The sequence below is a fragment of the Hypanus sabinus genome, chromosome 3 (genome assembly GCF_030144855.1).
Source record: "Hypanus sabinus isolate sHypSab1 chromosome 3, sHypSab1.hap1, whole genome shotgun sequence".
NCBI lineage: Eukaryota > Metazoa > Chordata > Chondrichthyes > Myliobatiformes > Dasyatidae > Hypanus > Hypanus sabinus.
Genome location: NC_082708.1, coordinates 60,360,197 through 60,385,553, shown reverse-complemented (window position 1 = coordinate 60,385,553; position 25,357 = coordinate 60,360,197). Strand labels below are relative to the sequence as shown.

Here is a 25,357-nt window from a genome sequence, read left to right as displayed (position 1 = left end):
ATGGTTAAGTCAAAATCAATTCTCACCCTTACTCCGCTTTTCCTGCTTGCTGGCTAAGAAAGCAAATTACTAATTTTTTCTATGTACTAGATCAATGCAATAATCATGAAGTAAGATGCATGGCTAGCACCTTTATATATTAAACTCATAGTAGTGTGCTTTTGCTCTTTGTACACATCATGCTTTGAATCACACATTGCTATGCAATGTTCATGTTCTGTCAAATTGTCTCCTAAGATGATAATGAAACAAAACCTAATTATTAAAGCTATTAGTGTACTCTGAGCCAACCTAACTTGAATGTTTTTATGCTTGCTGGATTAGCATATCGCACGCAGTCAACTGCAAAAGACAGTTCATGTTACATCGATGTGATCCAAAAGGAGTAGCATGCCAATCATTGATGTAATTTTCCTGTAGCTGCCTGAACAGATATGACAACAAAAGGCTGATTGTGGCGTTCACTATTAAAAACATATCACAATACATTTTTCTCCAGCTAAGTGCTACCTTTGCATAATTTGGATAAAATAGTTTATTTGTCATTGTGCACTTTCAAGATGAAATGCAATTCAAATTAGCCTGTGCCGAGATATATTACCCTTTTCTGTTGCATAGAATATTGCAAAAGATCATTTGTTCATTTCTGCTACATAGAATATTGCACAGGATCTTTTGTTCATTAATAAGTTAATGCCAAGCTCTTTAACACATTTACTACCAGCAACCAAAGTGAAACTTCTTTTAATCTTAAATTTAATTTCATATGTTATAATTGCTTGGAAATGTATTATTGTACTCTGGTCAGACCAAGTCAGCAACCTTGTTGGAAGAAACCTGCTGTGAATTATTGTATTTTGGCTCTGACGTGTTTATTGTGGTTTATACTTCACTTGCACCTCTCACTTTCTTGTCTCTGAGCAATCAGTCATGGTATTCTCATCTTGTGCACTCTTTCTCTTCCTCGTTCCATCAGTCTGTCCCAAAGGACCTTTTTCCATTGACCTTGTGAATTATCATTTTGTTGGTCTTCGTTTCGCCTTAACACTTTTTTTTCTGCTGAGTGCAGTAGTTGTCCTGCCTATCCCGCTGTGTGATGAATTAACAAGGTGATAGGGCTAACAAAAGAACAATAGATTCCCTTAAGTCAGAACAGATTGGTGTCTAATGTACTATTTTAAAATTAGAAATAAGATTCATGTAGCTCTGTTCCCTCATACACTAAAAAAAACTCTTTCCCCTTGAGCTGCTAACTTTTGATTAACAGTCACATTGTTGCTTGCAATACTGGGAGTAACACTGCAGCAAATTACTACTTTCCTTCAAATACTCACCAAGTCAGGCAGTATCAGTGGAAAGACAAACAATCAATGTTTCAAGTCAAGGACTCTCCATCTGAACCACAGCAGTGAATTCCAACGAAGGGTCGGAAACATTAACATTGTTTTGCTTTCCATAAAGGCCACTTGATATGCTGTTATCAGCATGTTTTTAAAATTTTAGATTTCCAGCATCAACGTTTTTAATTTAATTGCCATGAGTTTAGCTGGTGACTTGATGCCAAAAGTATCACAATACAACTAAAGAAAATAAATAAATGAACTATGAGGTGAAAAATATTTTTTGTAGGCTAATATAGGCATTTGGACTTGTGTAGGGATCGCTAAACTGAGTGAAAATGGAAATCTCTAAGAGGGTGCACGATAAAATATTGATGTGAGAGTTACCTTGAGGTTGCCAGGAGTTTGCAATATTTACTCTTCCCTGGGCATGATCTTATTACATGTGATGTCACAAATAATTTGTGCCCTAGACAGCCAGTTACCCAGTCAGCCTGCAGTGCCATCAGCTTCAGGTGCTGCTTTACAAACTGCCTTCCAGAAGTTTGTATTTAAAAACCATTTTCCTTTTGCAAAAATTTGATTATTTTTATCAACATAATCTGCAGCTTACATACCCATGTGCCCTTTTAAAGCAGGTGAAAATATTACATGTTCTATCATAATGTCTTTAATTATAGTACCAATAATTTTCCACCCACAGTTGTTCAATTGATCAGTATATTTCGCTCATTTTCCCTATTCTCAATTAGTAAGTGACGTCCACTGTTTCCCATAGAAAGGAACTATGCCTTGAAGCCCTTTATAAATTTGAAGTTGGAATGCCTGTATTTTATTCCCAATTTTCCTTTATAATGATTGAATTTAAACCATCTTGTCTTGAATTTGTCATACTTTTGTGCCATAATTTTCATCGTCAATTACTTTGCTTCCATTAACTTTCTCTGATTCATGATTAGTTTACTTGAGATATTTTCTCCAGTGTGCCATCCATTACTTTTACCATAAATACTAATGCAACATGATTATTCTGCAGAATCTCTTGTATTTATTCAAAATGTTGACCATTTCTTATTTCAATTTACAATATCCTCTTTATTAGTTTCTGAGGCTGCATATTACTCTTGACAACCTTTGCTCCCCTAATATTATGGTAAAATTTTGCATTAATTTTTGATATTGTGAATTTCCTTTCATATTTTGCATTTTTATCTCTGTTTTGTTGCATTTAAATGTTCTTTCCATGGTTATTATTTAACATGGAGAGCATTTGCTTCTTAGAAATATGAAGTTGGGTGAGGATCTCCTTTTGGCCTTCTGTTGTTTCAGTCATGAATATATTTTCCCATTTGACCCTGAGCAGTTTCATGTGTAATATTCAAGTCAGTTTATCCAAATCGAGAATCTTAAACTCCATTGAAGTTGATTATATTAAATTTGCCAATATACAAAATGATCATGCACAACAATATTTTAATTACTTTGCTAAACCCAGTATACCCTTCCTAAGTTTTGGTACTAACAAATATGTTTAATTATGTGATCACTCAGAAATTTAACACTGGATAGTGCCATTAAATGTGCCATATTAAAAACAAAGAAACAAAATACAATAACTTGACATCCTATCTGGTCTGACTTTTGCTCTGTCATCCCGGATCATTGAAATGATGTCATCCTTAATCATCTGGGCTATTTCACCTGCTCTGCCATTTCTCAGCTTTCCTGGAAACCCACCAATTTGATAAATTCAGTTCCTTGTCCTGGCTGTCTTGCAATCATATCATACCCTTCAAGCTGAATTTGTGTCACCTATTACTTTTTTAAAAACATTTTTACACACTTCTATAAAAAGAAACATTTATTTGTGAAACAGATCTTAATCTATCCTTGCTGCTCATTTTTATTTCCTGCATTTGGTGTTATGATTTCCATCTAAAGAAGAGAGGATAATTCTCGAGAGAAAGATTATTGTTCCTGGGTGGTTTCTGCACAGCACACTTTCAGGGGTAGAATAGCTCATAACCAGCATTAAGTTATTAAATGTATAATTCATTCAGAGCTAGATTTATGCAGCAATCATGGTAATAACTAGAAGCTCTGATTCTGTATATAACATACCATCAGCAACGACTCCTGAACTCATGCCCACTCTGAATCCATAGGAAGAGCATTGAATATCGTCGGAACCAAAGGTGAATTCCTAATTTTATTATTGGGCTTGGAAACACTGGACAGTGATGAATAAAGTGAAAGTTAACTTCTCCAATGTAACAAAAAAATAGATATTAATTAGCTATTGCTCAAGGTTAAGTTCTTGGAAAGTAATATTTTGTTTTAATTCAGAGACTCAAAAAATAATGCTGAAAATAACTTTGGCAGGTTGATGATTGATGATAGAGAAGTAGAAAAAAGCCAGAACAAGACCAGTTCCAAAATTAAATAGTTGCTAACAGTTCCGCTATAACAATGAGAACAAATAACATTTCACAAGATTATTTAGCCTATTTACTTTTGTTTTCTAGGGCATTCATTTTAATGTGTATTTTTTAAATGATTATACACCAAACATGGATGTCATTCTATGACTCCCACACAAAAAGATTTGTCCATTTCCTAATTACTACTTTTATTCAACAGTGTTACAGACAATGCCCTAACAATAATCCCACCGAACCAATGCAGTGGGGTACTTCAGATTGTCCCATAATTGTACAAACCTGCAACAGGAAAGTGCAGTTAAATACTACCATTTAATGGCCAATTTTGTGATGTGGTTTACTTTGCAGTTCATTCATTGCCACTGCAGATAAATGGATTGCAAAATTTGACCTTGGGCTGCAAAATGGGCTAACCTAACTAACTCCTAGTCTTCCTGCTTATTTCCTGATCTACTCAAGGATGCTATCTGTTACCAAGCACCTAGAGTTCCTGTCGCATTCAAAATATGTAAAATATGCATATCCTTCCGAAAAAGAGAAATTGATTGTGCGAGGATGCACAACAGTATTGTCAGATTATGTAAAGAACGAAGGAAAACATCATCATCACGGAAATGCTACTAATATTATAGTGTTATAAGTATGAAGTAACATAATACAGGGATTTTAACCTTTGTCAGCCTCTGTAAGACTAACTTTAATAGTAAAACTCTGCACAGTGTGAAATTGCATGTGGCACATTTCCAGTTCCCTGCAATTTTTGGAGACAACTGGAATATTTAGAGTTGCAGACAGCACAATACTTAAAATTAGAAAAGCCCCAAGCCACCTCTGCACTGTACATCAGTGCCTAATTTATCCAGACTCCTGCAGTGATCCAGCCAGAAAAAGATGACTTTTCTCATTGCTATCACAGCCATGCACCTGTTTGGCCTAAACTGGCACCTGCAGCCAATGGAAGGGCAGATGTACCAGATCGGTGAGAACAAAGCCAGCAGTTGGCCAGTGCCAACGGACGTCACATTGTCTCCCTCTGGTGGCACAGGTTTAGACTTGCCCGAAAGGAAATTCAAAGGAACCAGAGAAGGTATGGTCTACTCTAAGCATAATCCATAATATGAACCTGCTCTTTGAACCTTCAGTGTTTAACATTCACGGCTTTATTTGTTGGTTATATTTGAAAACTTTACATGCAATGTTTCCTTTGAATATTTTTCTGCCTTATTATTGTTGTATAATTTGAAAATGTTTCACAGATTCTCAACGTCTTCCTTGCAAACTTCTGTCACATTAATGTATTAAGCAAAAAGTGTGTTTTAATGGAGCATTGTTATTTTATGACCATGAAATACTCGTCGAGAGAGCTGCTTTATGAACATTTTACACAGTTCCAGACAGACAGTCAGATATAACTTTTACATTAATACCATATTTGTGTATTTATTTAGATGTAAAATTTGTTCAAAATCACTGAAATTCTAAATATAGTGCTTGTTTGGGACTGCGTTGGATACCACCCAATTCATTCTTACATTCTGACATTATTATAATCCAGGATGCCACATCCTGAATACAGAGGACTGTGCAACAAAGAATTTTTGATTTACAATTCAAAATATTTTGATATGAGTTTTTTTTGTCCATAGACATGTTTAAAATAATGTTTATTTCTCAAGTGTCAGTGTTTCTTAGGATTAAATACAGCTTTCATATATGCATTTGCGATACAACTTGTGGAAAGGGGCTGCAGTTCAAAAGCACGTAGTTCTCAGTATACTGATTTAGGATGTCTTGAGGTTGTTAAAGGAGTGTGCAAGCTCTTAAATCATTTTAGATATTGAGTAGTTAGTTAGTTTGTTTTGTTTTGAAAGCAATGAACTGGGTTGGTGGTGACGGTGGTTTATGTGAAGCATCCAGCAGTGATATTTGGCTGGATCTTCCTGAGGCTGGACCAGCACCAAAAGGTCTCAGCCCACAGTCCCCAATGCCCACACACACCTCGATGATCTCAGAATATTAATTTCAGTGATCCTCAGTACTCCAGGAATCAGCACTGTGGTCCTCACTTGACATATTGAATGACCTCTCTTCTGTTATGCTCAGACAGACTGTGCAGAGGTATTTTCTCCTATCAAAGTTTGTCAGAGACAGTTTCATGTTGATAATTTTAGTGCTTTTGAAATAAAACTGTTATTTCTAAATAACTCATAAAAACAAACTAAAGTTAAATAATTTATCATTGTGTTAAACATTGACTCCTATTCTGGAGATAGATAATTCCCATTGAAGGTAATGCGGTCTAGAACTCTGTATCAGGTGCGACCTGGTGTGGGACTGACATCCCAACATATAGTTGGATTATGGAACCTGGTGGCAGAGATGAGCGATGCATGAGATGGTATTTTCTCATTCAGTAGGTATGAGCACAGTGAGTAATACATAAGTTTGGAATTCACAAAAGTTTGATTATGATTCTCTTTGGAATGGAAAACAGGGATATCTACCTCATTCTACCTTGCCTGGTGTCAAGGCTTTATGCATAGTGGAGCCCAACTTGTGTATGTAAATGTGAACAAAGGCCTTTTCTCTACATTTCTAGGAATGAGGAGTTTGTTGCGGATGTTGGCTGGGCTGCATAATTCCGGGTGTGATGGAAAAGATGGAAATGAAGAGAATTGGGAAAAGGGATATTCCTGAGACCAGACAGGGTTGACTGAAGGGATCCAGGGTAGGGGAGGAATTGGTTGATTAGCAGAGAGGTGATCTTGGAGTGAGTGATGAGGATCACATCAGGAGGGTGTTAACATTGAGGGCAGATGCTAAGAAGGGATGGAAGCTGAAGGTCCATGCTACAAAGATAATATAGATGCCTGGACTGCCTCTGCTGCCGATTGGGTGAGGAGAGGTTTCCTTTAACCAATGTCTGGGTTAAATTTTACATTTAATGTCCTCTTGAGTATGCAAGCCCCACACCTTTCTACACAGATGCAACAGAACTAACTCTGCACTCCGGTTAATGTCATTGTGCACACACAGCACCCTATGGATGTACGTATGTTATTTGTTCTGAGGACCCAGAACAACTCCATTGCCTTCAAGGAAAATAAATATAAGAGACAGTGTATAACCCTGCTACTACAATTCACCATGTTGGTGTTACAAATTGGGATGAATTCCCACAAATATATCTGTAATTATTGATCAGATTTAATTTTGAGTTTCAAAGACTGTGAATAGATTAAACTAAATTATGTATAATATTTCCTCCCCTCCATGTATACTATAGGGTGTTTAAATTTCTCCCAGTGTTTCTTTTCCCCTGTTGACCTGGTGATGTTTCCATGGGTACTGCTCCAAAAACTTTCAAATACTGTTAAAGAGCAGGTGAGCTAAAAAGATCGAGGAAGTGACAGGATAATACCAAGCTGTAGTATGACATACTAAGTATTAAAGAGGAAGGGAAGTTGTTGGGGAAAGGAAATAATTAGATGATCAAAGAAACTGAATAAAGAACTGATTTAATAAAAGTAACCGTATAACATGTCTTGATCTCAGCACAGCTTGTCTTTTGGCAACAGTCCAGCTACTTGACACACTGCATTCATAATGCTGAATGGAGAGAAGCACTGAAGCCAAGTTCTTCTCCATGATCATTGATGTTAGAATTGGGGTGGAAAATGAGCCAAAAGATCACTGTGTCCCCTTTAGAGCAGGAGGAGAATAGAAATGAGGATTCACAGAAGTATCGATTGACATTTTGACAAAGGTTGTGAAACAGCAACTGCTGGAACCACAGAAAGACATCGGTTAACACTTCACCCAATAAAGCAACATTCAGCAGTACTCTGTTTCAGAAGCATCTTATGAACAAAGATCATATAACTTCAAAATACTTCAGAATAATTAAGATGCTAAGTGCCAAAGTATCTGCAGAGCTACATAGAACACAAAGGAACAATATCTCTAGAAGGGTACAACACTGGAGGGAATAGCTCTGTCACTAATGACACCAGGTGTAGTACTGTCACTGTATGTGTGTGTATATATATATATATATCTATATCTATATACACACACACATTACTGAAGGGTATAAGTGTGTCACTTCATGATACTGCCCATCATATTGGAAGGTAGAGCTCTGTTACTATATGACACTGGAATACAGTACTGTCACTAAATAACACTGAGGTACATCTCTGTCACTGTATAATGCCATGATGCACTGAAAGAAAGATCTGTGTGATTTAATCAAGATGTAGCACCGGGGCAGCAGAAGTGTTAAAATGCTAGCCCAAATAACATCTGTATATTTGATGCTGAAGTCTAGGGGCAACAATAGACCATAGGTATGTAGCAAGGATATATCCACAGATTCCTCTTCAGATGCTTCCAAGAGATCTTCACTCAGCTATAAGATTGAAGAGTGCCGATACCAGCAACAATGAGAAGCATTAAAAATGTTGAGGCTTCAGAAATCCAACACCACCCATTACAGTCATACCACCAGAACCCAGAAACCTCTCCACTTCCCTGCTTCTGTGCATACCTCTTCAATCGAGTTTGTGACCTACCTTAATGACTCGCCTTTGGACTCAGTGGCTGAAGAGAGAGGCACCAGGCCAATTTCATTGGCAATTAGCAACTTCAATACTGGAATAAATTGTAATTCTTAGTTTTTTTGTTTAATTTGCTTACTTTGGTTTTAAATATCAGAGAATGTCGAGAGATATGTGGGAACTATTAATACTCCAGCTCTTGTAGCAAGCAAACCTGGGAGTCGGATATTCTCAGCAGCTATTTGGCACTAGAGTTTCTTCATCTTTAGGCCGACTTGGCCTTCATTCCACCCACACCCTTGGAGTCCAGCAGGCGTCAGGCCTACCAGATTGTCCCCCCTCACGCCCACCTGGTAAACATGCGTTTGGAGCGACCGCCAATGATGACTCTGGATGGGTACTTTCAGCCAGCAAGACGTGGCCATCGAAGATGCATTTGGTGCAAAATGTTACCAGAGGTGAATGGACATAATGAATATTCATTTTGGTTGAAGTAGAACTATATGAATAAAGAATTGGAATGTAGTAGAGGGAAAATTAGATTTCATTGTGAATCTGAAGATGAGGCTGGGCAAGACCACGATTCAGGAGATCCCATGAGTGGTAAAATGTCGGAGTAAGCTGCAGAGGACTGAGGTTGAGAACACTCTGCTTTAGTGCTGAATTATATACCTTTAAAGTTTCTTCAAAGGAAGTTATGATATCAGTAGAGAAACACAAAACTTACTTATTTATTGAGAACCACTCTGCCCTGCATCCCGCAATTTAATCCTGCTCAATCACAGGGCAATTTACAATGACCAATTAACCTGGCAACCGGTAGGTCTTTGGATTGTGGGAGGAAACAGGGGCACCTGGAGGAAACCTCGTGGTCACGGAGAGAATGTACATACTCCTTACAGGCAGTGATGGGAATTGAGCCCACTACGCTACAGTGTCACTGCTGCACAACACTGACCTATCAGATTAGAATAAGTTTGAATTAAATGTAAGATTTCTAATCAGGCATGAAAATGTACTGACCGGAACAAACTACTCGAATTCATAGACATTGATCCCGCTGACCTATTCACCGAACTGTAACAGGCTGCTAGATGCATTGTAGAACACCTGAACAGAGACACAAACGCAAACTGCCTGTCACATCCAAAGTATGGCTTTTAATTTTATAAGTCTCTTCAAATTGACTTCTTCAACAATTCGGGGTGCATTAAGCATAATTGAAATTAAGAGTGCATATATTGCGTGGGAAGAAGACTCAATACTTCACATTCAGGCTGAAAATCATAAGAAAACTGTGAAGGGACTCACGAGGAGCAGAGCTCTGGGGGAAGTTGATGGAAATGGAGAGAGTTAGACCACTGGACGGAGAATCAAAAAGGGCTTGCCCAGAATTGCCAAAGAGTTGCTAAGAGAGATGAAGGCAATATCAGAGAAGTGAAGGAGGAATTTGGGAGATCCAGGACTGGTGGGGAAAAGCCATGGAAGTCTGTGGAACCGGTAATTTATAGCATGTGAAATGAAAGGAGTCTGGTAACTATGCAGTTGCAATTTTGTAAACTGAAATAGAAAAGCGTTGCAAAAAAAAACAGGTCTTAAATAGTTGGTTGATTTTGGAATTTTAAGTGAGTTTGCAGATACATGAAATCAGATTGATGACCAGGCTTATGATCTAGAAATCACTGTATAAATTGAGTAGCCACTGAACTGAGTTGTGCAGTGGCTGATGAATATTATGTAGAGGGGCATCAGTGATACATTGTGAGTGTGTGGTGGAGAGAGGCGGGGGAGAGTGATAGAAATATCAGAAAAATGGGATGCTGGGGTAGTTACATCAGGACATGAGGGTGTTGTGGCAATCAGTGAAGGGGGTTGGAATTAAAATGAGCTGGAATGAGAGACAGGCTCCATTGTTGAGGGGCATCAAGGCCACCCCCAGATATGAGAATGTAGAGTAAGTAGCAAAGTTTCAGGGTACCTGATGGCTTAGACTTGCACAGGCAGGCCCCCTTAAAGATTCTGTTCTACACAAGTGGCTAATGCTGTCTGTCGCTGAATAAGAAATGAATAGCATCTGAGTGTTCACTGTGCGCAGGTTCTGTTGTCTGTGGGCCAAATGACGTCATAAAATCAGAGGAGTCTGAGAGTGGTGCATAATAGCAAGAAGCCATCCTACTTTTAAGTTGTGTATCATGCAAAAACTATGCACTAATGAACAGAGTTTCCAGGCTTGCACCTCCAATAGCAAAACCCTTAAAGAAAAGGAGCCTGCATTAAGTAGCTGGCAGACTCGGACCAGCCTCATTCAGGTCGATGGGGGAATGATTTTCACACGTGTTTGACACGGAAGCTTTTGTGGGAGTGAGTGGTTGAGTTCGCCTGGATGCCGCAAAGCTGCCACATGTAATTTCAGGAATTGTTCAAGGAGCACACCTTATCTGCTTGATCTGCCATATGGTGGGAACTCTTCGAACGACAGTCCGTGATGGGAACTACTGCTACAAATGGTCGTGCAGATTCCATGCTTTGTGGCTGGACTGGACACTGGAGTGAACTTCAATGCCTGATTGGGTACTATGGCAGCAGAAGTGGGAACCCAGCCAAAAATCAAAGTGGATGGGGCCCCATGGGCCAAGAAAATAGAGGCTTTATCTGCAAAATTCAGTAGAATCTAGACCATATGCAATAAGGAGAAGAATCCATCATTTCTTTCCATGATATAATCTCCAAAAGTTGTCCCTACAAGGAACATCCTTTTAAGTAACTCTCAAGTTCTTACTGTTTTAAGGCTTGTTTTCCTAGTCAAGCCCACTGATATTTACTGGTCAATTCTACTCAGTCTAGCGTTATAGTCATGATATTAAACAGGAGATGAATGCTAATTGACATTACGATTGCTAGCTGTTCAGCTTCTGTATGTAGAGAATGCCAAGGACACAATTTAATTCTCTGCCACACAAGCTCAAGCGTATTGATAACCTTAGTGCGCATGGACTGAAGGGCCTGTATTGTGCTGTAATGTTCTATGTTATGCACCTCATGTATATAAGAAGTGTATAAAACATACCCAACATCAATGATTTTTTCTACACTAAATCTGCTGAGCTCAGATTATTAAATAATGAATTCTCTTTGCATTTGAATCCCCACCTGCTGCATTATTTATATTCTACAATTCCAACTCCTAGAATATTTAAAGGAATTTCAAACCATTCAAATGTTGAATTATCACGAGCAAACTTTGTCAGTACTGGTTAAAATAAAACAGTTGACATTTGATGCATTACTTGAAGCAAAGTCACTTTTCTTAATGACCACCTATTTGAACAGCAGTTAATGGAACATTTTTATTTCAATTCACAAAAGCAGAGCATGAATATAACCTGTCAAAAGTTACTGCAGTCTTTATTAGAAGGCAAAAGTATATTAAAAAGGAATCTTGTCTGCTATTATTTTTGGTTTTTGAAAATAAACCAACATCAAAATTCAGTTATTTTGCAAATCATAGTTGACAGCACAAAATTACAAAGCAACAGGCAGAGTTAAATATTAGGCTTCAATGTAATTACAGGATTGCTTTTACTCTGGGTTGCACATTAGGATGAAAAAGTGAAATTGTATTTATTTTTATTAATGTTCTGGATAGATAGTGGTAGATAGTTAATGTCTGAGAGCTCTCTTTTAAAAAGGCACTTTTTGCAACTAAAATGGCATTCTAGGTGCTCCGTACTGTGAATCAAAATGTGAGGATTGTTCTTAGGTTATTATTAGGTCCTTATTGTCCTTAGGTTATTGTCCTTAGCCTTAGGATTGTCCACGATTTATTGGAGATAAATGTGAGTGAAATAAAGTATAATTTAATTTCTTTGTTAACAACAGCATTAGAATATCACTGGTAACTGAACTAGCTTTTTCTGACAATTTGGCTCAACTTTTTGAAAATCTAAATTGCAAGTTTTTTAACAAAATAAAATGAATTTGAAATGATTTTAATAGTAACTCAGATTCTAAAAGAATCACACTGAGCTGGGTAATAAGCACTGCATTTGGTTTTAGAGTCCACATATTTACGATTTTGCTTTCTCCAACTTCCTCTAATTTCTTCCCTAAATTTGGATTTTTTTGTGCAGTTTCCTCCTGCTGATTTTGTTGCAATATTTTTCCCTCATTTAACAAGGAAGTACAATTTTCTTAATATCTTCACAGGAAAAACAGACAATTTAATCCCAGAAGACAGCTACATAGATACAGGAGAAATTGATATTGGGCGCCGTGTTACTCAGAAGATACCACCAGGTCTATTCTGGCGCACTCAAGTGTTCATAGATCATCCAATGTATCTGAAGTTCAACGTATCTCTGGGAAAGGATGCACTGGTTGGAATTTATGGTCGACGTGGTCTTCCTCCATCTCACACCCAGGTAAGCACTTTGTACAATGGTCTTGGAGGGTTTAGTCTAGCAGGGGAGTAGCTACGTCATTTACCCAGACCGGCAGAGCGGTCCTCTTCTAGGGGGCCATCCTCTGCGACCGAGCGCTGAGCTTCGGGAGGGACGCACATGGAGCTGTGAGGGAAGGGGGACACCCGCCTAGCCAGCCAGATCAGCCGAATCAACTCTAGCGATCAATGGGGTGACAGATGTCGCAGCCAGATCGCCCTCACATCCAGCACTTTGTACAATGAATGGACTTCTGACACCAGAAGAACTGCAACCATTTAAAAACATGTCGGAAGGGCACTTAGGAAGAGGCATTAAATGGTGGTCATACTAGTGAAATCAACAATGAACTAAGAAGGATAGCATGTCATTTAATATTGTTTTAGTAGATTTGAAGGCAACTGATCCTTATACTTTTCCATAAGATATAGGAGCAGAAGTAGGCCATTTGGCCCATTGGCTCATCCTTATGGAAATCAATAAGAAAACTGTGGTAATAATTTCAAAAGCACTTCCAGTGTCCAGACAAATTAACATACTAACATTTAACAACAAGGAAAGGTCACAAAATCATTTTCTGTTTCGTTCATCTACTTTTACATGCCTTGTTTCTCAGAATATCCTGCCTTCACCAGAACTTCAGCCCATTTACTTGTCCTGTTTTCTCCAATGGTCTTACCCACAAAATTATTCCATCTAAAAGTCAACTTTAAAACCCCAAAAAATGTAAAACTTTATTATGTTTCTTTGGTTAAAATTCCCTTAAATAATTAATTGTGTTTCTTTAAGTTAACACCTAAAGGAGATTTTCAAGAAATTAACTCCAATTTAATTTTTCACCTTTGTCGCCCTGACCTATCAGCCCCAAGGTTCTGTAAAAATTCCCACTCTCCCCTCCTCAGCTGGATCCACCTATCACTTGCCAGCTCTGACACCACCCCTCCTTCCATATTTTTTATACTGGCTTTCACCCCTCTATCTTTCATTCCAGATGAAGGGTCTCAACCCAAAATATCGTTTATCCGTTTTCTTTCATTGATGCTGGCTTACTCACTCAGTTCCTCCAGCAATTTGTGTGTTGCTGCAGATTCTCGCATCTGCTGTCTCTTGTGTCTCCACTTTAATTTTGTTTCATACATGCAGAACACGGTTTGTTTTTAAACCTCACACACCTGGGACATTTTTCTATTTACCAAGCAGTAAACTTTCTTTGAACTGAAACTCTTATAATTGGCTTTGCTAGTTAAATAAAACAAGAAATTATAATGAGGGTGATAAAATTCCTCTGTGGGTCAGGAGAACAAAGTCATAAATCTCATATTAAGGGCCAGTTTGTCACATCCGGATATACAGGAAGAAGCTTCCTCATGTCAGACAAGTTTCAACCATGCACAAGCAATTATGGCTCAACAGTTGAACTCCATCACACTGTTTGAAAGTCAGTATCAGAATCAGAACGTTATCTGGGCTAAACATCTAAGAAGGAGAAGTTAGCTTATGATACAAGCTTATTCTAAATCACAGATTAGTGACGTAGATTTACATGGATTTCACTCAATAGCAAAATATATTTAGAGTGCCTATAAAAATTCAAATTGTGAATTTCAAAACTGTCTCTTTTTATGCTATTAGCGTTTGGAGACTATAATTTAAGAACCCAGGAGTTTTGGCTTGATTGCACTATTTTCTGACCCAATTCAACTGAACTTGGTATTCTATATGCCAAGACTCTGACATTTTTTTAAAGTAGCTTACATTCAATTCAAATCAAGCTTCAAGAGTTTTTTGGTTTTTAAGTCAAATCAATCTAACAGCGAGCCCCAGTCATGGACATGGCTATACACATAGAGAGTATCCACTAATGGCATCCATTTACCGCCCTAGTGAAGGGTTTCAAATTAAGTTAATTCTTTTGGATGCCTCAACGCCAATATATTTCTTAAGAATATTGGAGTTTCCGCAACAAAACCCATGAACTGACCATGACATTCCAGTCTCTGAGTACTTCGAGTACTCAATCCTTTTACAAATATCTGGCTCTATCCCATATTTTCAAGGGCTTATCTAAATACCTCTTAAAGGTTGTTAGTTGCCTGCCCTCTCATAATTGTGTACACGTCAGCCAGATCCTCCCTCAGCCTTCCCCATTCCAAACCCAACAGATCTAATAGTAAAATTCCCAATTCCAGAAACCATCCTGGTGATTCTCCTCTGCACTTCCTCAGGCACAATCCTTTATTTTTCCTTTACTGTAAGGATCAGAACTATGCAGAGTACACCCGCTAATGTTGTATATAGTTGCACTGTTACCTCTTTACACTTGTATTCTATGCCCAGCTAATAAAGGTAAGTATCTAATGCCTTCTGACTTCATCAACCTGTTTTTCTGGCTTCATGGATCTTTGGACGAATACACCAAACAAAGAGCAGTAGATGACAGAAACAGGCCTTTCTGCATACACTGATTGTGTGGAACATGATGCCATATTGAACTACCACTCTCTGTTAAAAAACAACTACTTCTGACATTCCTTCTAAACTTTCTTCCACTCACCTTAAACAGATAACCCTCTGTTCTCTGCATATTCATGTACCTATTTAAAGACTCTGTGTTCCTCAGTACTCTTAAGAGTCATTCTGTGCACCGTGAATATCCTATAGACTTTGTATGCATTGTGTATATCCTACAGTTCTCTTATGCACCGTGTATATCCCATAGTCTTGCTATGTACTGTGTACATAGTTTTGCAAAATTGAGTCCCAACCCCATGAAAATATATTTTTGAAAGCAAGCGTAATTTTGGATATATTTTAAACTAGAATCAGCACTTTCCTCAAATCAGGAACCTCTTTTCAACACTGTGCCTTAAATCATTCAATTTCAATTCAGAATGTGAGGTTTAAAAATGTAGTGAAACTGCATTTTAAGGGAAAATAGAATTATGTAGGTTCTGTACTACACTGGTCCGGAACAGTGTTTACAGTGACCTGAAAAGAACCATTGCCTAGTTTAAGAATCCAAGCTGGATCATTAAAATAAAAGTAATAGGATAGATTGAATAGAATAAAGCACCATAGGCAAGGGAATAGGCTGAATTAGAACATTAACCATTGTCTTGAACCAACCACTTGAGCAATGCCACCTTTTGTAGTATTTGTACAAACGTTGGTGTTGTAGGGTAGCAAACAGCTGAATATTGGTGTATACTGTGGTGATTGTGCAGCAATTAAATCAGAATGTTTGCCATTCTTGTCTGCTAGTTTGGATTTGTGGAGTTATTGGATGGTAGAAGATTGATAGCACAGGAAATGAGGAGTCTGGAGGAATACCAGCAACGCCAACAGAGGGTCCTGGTCCCCCTGACAAATCGTGAGACTGGATTCATCAGATATCTAGATTCTGGAATCTGGCATTTAGCCTTCTACAATGACGGGAAGCAGATAGAGCAGATCTCCTTTATAACCACTGCCATAGGTAAGTTCTTACTGAAATATGATGGCAATGAGATAAACATATTTAAAAGTTACAAAAGTTATTGATTGTGGTTATTACTTGCTTTTTATAAACACAATGTACATGATTCATCATTCAAATAAAAGTCTTTGGAATCAACTCTGCCATTACAGGACTTAGAGAGCCTCATAAATTGGACAAGGGCAAAGTGCCTATTTTAAACTATATTAATTTTTAAAATATAGCCATTCTATTTTATGTTTATTTTATAATAATCTCCTTTGACCATTATTTGTAAAAGTTTTAAGTTTAAACTGAATATGGAAACACACCCATTGTTAGCTTAACGTGAAAGTGTATTCTTAATTTTTTTTAAAAAGTCCACATTAATTTATCTATTTTAAAACATTGTATTAATCTCAAAATATTATTTGAAGATCTATACCTTATTATAGCCTTCCCAACAGCTTTTAGATGGGATACTGAATCAAGTTTCTGCATTCTTCTTTTGGTGAATGTGTACAATACCATGGCATCATTTCAAAAGAGGAGTGGACATTTCACCCACGATTTAGCCAATATTTAGCATCTATGCTACATCATTAAATCTTATAGTCTGGTTATTTTGACATTGCTGCTTTTGTCAGAACTTTCTATGCATAAATTGCTTTCCTACATTAGTACAGTAACTACACTTAATGAAGGCATTAATTTGAAAGCTTTGGGAAAATCTAATAAGGATGTGAAAGGTTACATTTTTAAACAGCAATTTTAATTCTGTGTTCAGCTCATCTAAAATTTAAACCATATCGTGGAAGTGCATTTCCATTCCTGCATTGCCACAGGATCTTAATGCTGTAACCCCCTCTCCACAGCACTATAGAAGCACCTTCAATGTCATGCCTACATTGTTGATGAACATGGCTCACCACCTCTTGAGTTAAAATTCTCCTTTCTGTATGCAAATTTAAGATTCAGATTTGTTTGGATTCTGACTCTGATGTGAAATTCTGTCCTTATTGAAGGACCTTTTTATCCATCTGAAACTAATGTAATTTTGGGAAAGATATAGTTGTCCCATTACCTTAAAACAGTAATTCTCTCTGTTGGAACTTGTGCACAATACCTTGTTCTGTGAATTACCTTTGAGACCTACCTGAATGCAAGATGATTTACACTCCCTGTGTTCATTTATTGTCTTGTAGACAAATCCCTAGACCAATGTTTAGAGCTTTTCTAATCACACTTCCAGCAAACTTCTTTGAAGATTAGTTCCCTAGAGACTGGTAGTTCTGATGGCGTTATACAATAAGTATACTCTCTCCACAGCTGGTGGTCTCTCAGCAGTTTGCTCTGAAACTATTGGTGCTGTAATAGAGCATAAGAAATGTATAGTTTCAAAAAATAATTGATTACCTGTAGATTCTATAGTATTCATCTTCTAACTCGTCAACTAATTTTCTAGAGTGGGACTCTGGGAAATAACTGGCCCACTTTCAGTCTCTAAACTGAGTTAGTTCCCTGTTGGAATAATAGGCTTCTCTTGTGCTCCTCTGAGCAAAACTTCAACAACTGTGAGGGGACTGTTACATTAACATTTCTTTCCATACACTGACATAGTACACTCCAAAGGAAGTGATAAGCAAGTAGGAAAGCATTGAAGACTGGCAACTCTAATCTGAAAAAGCAGACTTAAAATTTCAGTCAGATTTCTGGGAGCTTAACAAATCTTAGTATTTTATTGGCCTGAGTTTTATCCGTAAAAGTAAAGGTGAGGCAACTTTCATTGATTGCTGTTAAGGCTTAAATCCCACCATTCACACAGGTACAGTTAAACATGGCAATAAAGAAGAACCCCTTCTCCTCCACTTGTTTCTCTACTTTAGTACACTTGCCAAGAGACATGTTTTTGAAACAAATTGAAGCGATTGCACTTGCCAATCAAATTCACATTAAACTCACCAAGAGTTATTTTTGGTCTAAGTGGATATTTAACAGTGATTGTCTTAGCATTCTGCCTGGCATGGAAATTAATTATTACAGTTTTGAGTAAAAATCTTTCATATCTTAATTTCAGTCAGATTTTTTTTCTCTACTTAGTTTTCCCCCTTTAGCTGTCTTATTCCTTTAAATCCCAAGTTTACTATTTATTTGGTATGTTATTTTGCAATGATTTAGCTATTAAAATCAATGATGATCCAGTCCGTAAAGGATCCATTCAGAATTCAGCAGTCCATTAGGTTGAAGAGATATGCTTGTGATTGATCTTCTCACTCAGGTATTGAATTCTCTGTTGAGACTATGTGCCTGCCTGTTTGTCTGTAATCATCACAACTTACAAAGCATATGGACAAACAGTGAGGGAAGTGCAGAAGTATTGAATGACTGGCACTCTTTATTGAAAGCCACAGATTGAGATCGAGTTAATGTTAAATTCTGGAGTTTTTCTTGCAGGTGTGTTTCAATAGCTCTTGTAGTCAATCTCCAAATAACCTGTTGTCCCACTGTGACACCCTCAACCTGAAACCAGAGTTTTTCAGCTCTGCTGAGTTATTGGATAGAAAATGACATGCTTGTCAGTGCACTTGCACTGGTCAGTCATAAGTAGATATAACCGGTATTCCCTAAACAGACAGAAGTCTCAAGTGATCCATCTCTGCAGGAGGGCATCGCATCGGCAAAACGCAAAGTGAAAAACTTTTTAAAAAAGGGGAACGTATGTTTTATAGTATTGGCCCTTAAGTTTGTATAGATTAAGAAAATCTAATGTCAACCTATGATTTCACTTCCTCTCAGAACCTGCAGATGAATGTCCAGCTAATTGTTACGGGAATGGAGAGTGTATTTCAGGAACATGCCATTGCTTTCTCGGTTACATTGGACCTGATTGTGCACGAGGTAATAGCTTCCTTTTATTGTGGGAGTGGTCAGTCTTCATTAACTTTGTAGTCTTCGTAGAAGAATAAATAATCTACTGATTCTACCCTGAATATGTGTAAATGTAGAAAATGGTAACAATTTATAATCAGCAAAAAAATTTGGTGCTGGACAGATAACACATAGGATTACCATAGAACATAGAACATTACAGCACAGTACAGGCTCTTCAGCCCTCCATGTTGTGCCGACCCATATAATCCTTAAAAAAAAGTACGAAACCCACACTACTCCATGACCCTCTATTTTTCTTTCATATCCATGTGCCTGTCCAAGGGGCTCTTAAATACCCCTAATGTTTTAGCCTCCACCGCCATCCCTGGCAAGTCATTCCAGGCACTCACAATCCTCTGTGTAAAAAACTTACCCCTAATGTCTTTCCTAAACTTCCCTCCCTTAATTTTGTACATATGCCCTCTGGTGTTTGCTGTTGGCGCCCTGGGAAACAGGTACTGACTATCCACCCTATCTATGCCTCTCATAAGCTTGTAGACCTCTATCAAGTCCCCTCTCATTCTTCTACGCTCCAAAGAGAAAAGTCCCAGCTCTGATAACCTTGCTTCATATGACTTGTTCTCCAAACCAGGCAACATCCTGGTAAATCTCCTCTGCACCCTCTCCATAGCTTCCACATCCTTCCTATAATGAGGTGACCAGAACCGAACACAATACTCTTAAGTGCGGTCTCACCAGAGATTTGTAGAGTTACAACATGACCTCTCTACTCTTGAACTCAGTCCCCCTGTTAATGAAACCTAGCATCCCATAGGCCTTCTGAACTACCCTATCAACCTGCACAGCGACCTTGAGGGATGTATGGATTTGAACCCCAAGGTCCCTTTGTTCATCCACACTCTTAAGTAACTGACCATTAATCCTGTACTCAGTCTTCTGGTTTGTCCTCCCAAAATGTATCACCTCACACTTACCCGGATTGAACTCCATCTGCCATTTTTCTGCCAACTCTGCAGCCTGTCTATATCCTCTTGTAACCTTCGACAAGCTGCAGCTCCATCCACAACTCCTCCAATCTTCGTGTCATCCACTTTGAAATTGGATTTCTAGGTGCAGTGCACATGGCTAACCCCTGTAAGGCCGATAGCAGGAATGTGGTCTAAACCTGTCAGATGCAGTTGCTTATTATTGTGTAATGTGGATTCCGGTGGGAAAACAAAGTATGATTGGCCTAGGGAGGGACATTGAGGACTGGCTGCCCCATGCCTCCAAATATAGTTCATAACCAGATGGAAAAACAAGAGGCCACAACAAACAATTTGCTTGAGAAACCTTTCACCTACTCTTAAGATCAATCTAACACTTCATTCCTTTCTTCATTCCTCCACATGCCCATCTAAGGGTCTCTTAAATATATCCCCAATACATCTGCCTCTACCTCTACCCCGGCAGCTCGATCTGTGCACCTACTACTTTGTGTAAAAAAAAAATCCTACCTCTGACATCCCCCCGCCATACTTTTTTCCATTCACCTTAAAATCACTGTACCTTGTATTAGCCATTTCTGCCCTTGAAAAAAGTCTCTGGCTGTCCACTGTATCTATTTCTCTTATCATCTTGTATACCGCTATCAATTTACCACTTCAAAAGAGAAAAGCATGAACTTGCTCAACCTATACTCATAAGCTACACTCTCGAATTGAGCCGTCATCCTGGTCACTCTTCTCTGCACTCTTTCTAAAGCTTCCTATAACAAGGCAATCTGAACTAAACACAATATTCCAAGTGTGATCCAAGCAGTTTTATAGTGCTGCAACATTACCAGATGCTCACAAACTCAGTCCCTTGATTAGTGAAAGCCCATGCACCATACACTTTCTCAACCACCCTACCAACTTGCAGAGCAACCTTGAGGGATTAGTGGACATGTACCCCAAGATCCCTTTGTTCCTCCCCACTGACTTCCAGTTCAACCTTTCAAAGTGAATTACTCCACTGTTTTCTAGATTGAACTCCATCTGCCCAGGTCTACATTCTATCAATGACCCGTTGTAACCTATAACAACCTTCTACACTATCCACAACTCCACAAACCTTGGTGTCATCTGCAAACTTACTAAGACACCCTTCCACTTCCTCATCCAAGTCATTTATAAACATCACTAAGAGCAGAGGTCCCTGCACAGATCCCCGAGGAACACCACAGGTTACCATCCTCCAGGTAGAATACACCACTCTCTGCCTTCAGTGAACAAGCCAATTTTGTATCCACACAGCCAAGTTTACTTCTACCCAAAGCCTCTCACCTTTCTGAATGAAATTACCAAGGGAAACCACATCAAATGCATTACTAAAATCCATATACTCCATATCCACTGCTCTACCTTCATCAATGTGTTTTACCACTTGCTCAAAGAATTCAGTCAGGCTCACGCTGCACATCAGGACGCACAAATGCCATGCTGACTAGCCCTAATCATACTATGCTTCTCCAAATGCTCATAAATCTGGTCTCTAAGAATCCTCTCCAATAGTTTGCCTACCACCAACATAACACTCACTGCTCTATAATTCCCAGGGAGATCCTCATTACTTTTCCTCACCAAAAGAATAACAGTTGCCACCTTCCAGTCTTCTGATACTACCCCTGTGGCGAGTGAGGTTCCCAAGATCATTGCCAAAGGCACAGCTAGCTCTTCTGTTGCTTACTGCAGTAACCTGAGGTATATCCCCCCAACCATAGGGACTTAGTTATCCTGATGTTTTTCAGATGTTCCAACAGCCTTCTTTCTTAACATTGGTATATTCCCAATCTGTTTTCCGTTATCCTCACATTCATCAAGATCCTGCTCAGTGAATACTGAAGCAAAGTATTCAACAAGGATCTCCACTGCCTCCTCAAACTCCAGGCATATTTCCTCTTTTATCCTTGATTGGTCCTACCCTCACTGTAGTCATCTTCCTGTTGTTCTTGTATATATAGAATGCCTTGGGTGTTTTTGTAATCCTACTTGCAGAGGCTTTCTCATACCCCATTCTAGCTCTCCTGAGTCCCTTCCTGGCTGCCTTGTAACTCCTAGCCTCCACCTGTCCTCACTGAAGCCTCAGTTCCCCACTCTAACTCTACCCAGTCACACTATGACCACTCCTACAATGGCCACTGTGCTTGAACCTAACTCTTTATTGGCCGTTGCTAAGTGCCTAAACCACAAAAAATCTTGAGCTCTGTAGAAAGCTCCAACAGGTCCCATTCACCTTTTAAATCTGGTGCTACAATCCACAAGTGGGTGGACAGAACTGTCAATATAGTGGGTCCAAACCCTGCATCAGGACTGAGAGTGGAGACAATGCACAGCCAGTAAAAATGGAGGAAGGGGAGGAGAGTGACAGTGGTTGGGGTGATTGGTTCACTGTCAGAAGAGGGTGTAAAGGATGACGGGCAGATCAAGCCGCATATGGAAGGGGAAGTGGTGATTTGGGGGACAGAGACCAGTGGATGATAGATGGAGGCAGACAAACAAGGCAGATCATAAAAACGAGGAAGTCTGCAGGTGCTGAAAATCCAAAGCAACACACACAAAATGCTGCAGGAACTCAGCAGGTCTGACAGCATCCATAGAAATTAATAAACAGTTGACGATTTGGGCCAAGCCCCTTCTTCAGGACTGAAATAGCAGATGGAGCCAGGTGTGGCCGGGATGGGGAAGGTGAAGAGAGAGACGCCTGCTGGAGGTGAGAGGTGGTAACATGAAGGCAGCCCATGCTGAAATCTGATATAATAGAGAGGAAGTAATGGGGAGAGATGAAAGGCAGGTAGGATGAGGACCAGATGGTGGGAGGGCGGCTGGCTAAGATATGTGGCAAGTAAGTCGATGGAATCGGAAAGAGGAGGGAAATGGAAAAGGATGAAGGAGACCTGGAGGGGGAAAGGAGTTTGGGAATGTGACAAAAATAGAGAGTGTAGGGCCATCAGGGACAAAGGTGAGGGTTGTCTGAAATTGGGAAATTCAATGCTCATACCATTGGGTTGTGGGTACTCAGACAGAACATGAGATGGTGTTCCTTCCATTGGTGTTGGGCCTCATCCTGCTATTGGAGAAGTAATTTGTAACTCTGATTCCTGCCAACCACTCAAAAGAGTTTACAGAAAAAGATATAACTTACCTTTTAGAAAGCAACCTCTGACTTCCTTTCCAAGAAAATACAAATTTTCTTGTAAATAAAAATGCCTGCTGCTTGTTCCACCTTATCAATTGAGAATCAAACTGATCTTCATTCTGTATTCTCCAGTGATTCAACCTGTTTCTTCACTGTTATTGAACTTTGACATATTGGCAAGAGAGCCATCTCCGGTCACCCACATTAAACACACAAAACACCACTGACTACGCACTGTGCTCTATTTCTAAAATCCACTTCTATTGACTGCAGAGGAACCTGATCTTACAACACATTGCCCTTATTCCATTACATTACAGCAGCTGAGAAGGACGATTTTCTGTTTGCAAAGTAAAAGATGACAGATTGCTCCATTTAAAATCTGAATGCAGGTGCATTTTATATTAAATGAAATTTAAAATCTGAATGCAAGTGCATCTTATATTAAATGAAATTTAAAATGTTTGGCATTAATGCCAGGAATGGGAAGGAATCATAAGTAGGTTGGAAACATAATTTCCTGTATTTTTGAAACATTTAGTACAAGCTGCAATTGTAGGGATATATGCAAAATGGAATTCATTTAATTTGGCATCATGGTTGGCACAGATATTGTGGTTCAAATGGCCATTTCTGTGTTGTACTTTCTTTGATCTATGTTCTACATACTATGTAAGATAGCTCTTTCACAGATTCAGCCATTGCCTTTGCAGGACAACTAATTCCTATTAGGAAGGTATCTGAAATTAAGCTGAAGCAATACTCATGACCCATTTGGCCTCGAATTGTTATTCCGTCCATCGGATGGGATAAATTATGAATGCCGGAGGTGCAAACAGTCAATAAGCTGTCTAGGTGTAGACAATACGCATAGTCAATGCTCATAGATTGTCCTTCTTAAAACTCTCATTAGCTCTTTACTAACTATCCTCAAGCTACATTTAAGTGGTTCAATTCTGAACTTGCTCATTTTTTGTCAGTAAAATAAAAAAAAACATGCTGCAATGTGCCTCCAATAGATTAAAGTTTATTAAAACAAGATTATATATTGTATTATCTGCAGGTAAAATATGTAATTACACCCTTGGTATTAACAGTACAGTCCTTTTGCTTCCGGGAATCAGTATATTCATCGATATCACGAATTGGCAGCTACATTGGTCTAGTTGCCAATCACAACTCAGAAGCTAGACGTAGCTCAGAAGACCATTTGACCCCTGCAGGTCCCAGCACAAGAATTGTGTCAGCACCAGCTTGAAATCAGGTTGCAGGAATGATGTTACTTCTAACCAGAGGTGTATGGGAAAAGAGAAAGGCTCTTGAAGTTGAAAGTTCATGTATAATTTATTCTGAAACTCTACAATCTTTAAGCCTATATTTTGTTTATAATCCTGTGAAAATCTTTGCTTAATTTTCCCCCAAACTCCTGCTCATCCATGATTAGTTCTGAATATGGACAATGTTGGTAAAGTCTTGGGCTCTACAATAAACCGTGATAATTTGAAGGTGACTCTATGAATTAATATGCTTCAAGCATCTCAGCAAATGGCTTGCCTGCCTCCATGGTCAATGTTTTATGTTAGTGTACTTCTCTTTACAGCATCTTGCCCTGTGCTATGCAGTGGCAATGGGCAGTATTTGAAAGGACGCTGTTTGTGCCACAGTGGTTGGAAGGGAGCAGAGTGCGACGTTCCCACAAACCAGTGCCTTGACTCAACTTGTGGCAACCATGGCACCTGCATCATGGGGACGTGCATCTGTAACTCTGGCTATAAAGGAGAGAACTGTGAACAGGGTAAACGACCAACTTTTATCTTTAATCATTTACTTGTCAACGTGACTGAATTTACTCGGAGAATGTAATCATCTCCCCAGCACTGCAGCAAAGAGAGATATTGAAAGGTTAACAACCAGTAAAGAAAAGATTAACATAGTCACTGTGCTCCACTTTCAAAGGGCATGACAAAGCAGGATGAAATATATAGCAGAGGTGAATTTAGACCTTTATGCATGTTATGACGACCTGGTATTCTGTTATTTGTTGTTCAGCCACATTTAAATTTCTTCTCCTTTT

At 38.8% G+C, this 25,357-nt stretch overlaps 1 protein-coding gene across 1 annotated transcript in view; it reads left to right on the top strand.

Annotated features, from left to right (window-relative positions):
* tenm4 (teneurin transmembrane protein 4) overlaps positions 1 to 25,357 on the top strand; it is a 1,643,409-nt gene that overhangs the window by 1,380,439 nt on the left and 237,613 nt on the right. The window contains exons 12-16 of the mRNA XM_059964502.1: positions 4,698 to 4,868; positions 12,547 to 12,761; positions 16,041 to 16,254; positions 19,030 to 19,131; positions 24,884 to 25,078. Coding sequence (XP_059820485.1) covers positions 4,698 to 4,868; positions 12,547 to 12,761; positions 16,041 to 16,254; positions 19,030 to 19,131; positions 24,884 to 25,078 — 897 coding nt within the window. The remainder of the gene's footprint in view (positions 1 to 4,697; positions 4,869 to 12,546; positions 12,762 to 16,040; positions 16,255 to 19,029; positions 19,132 to 24,883; positions 25,079 to 25,357) is intronic.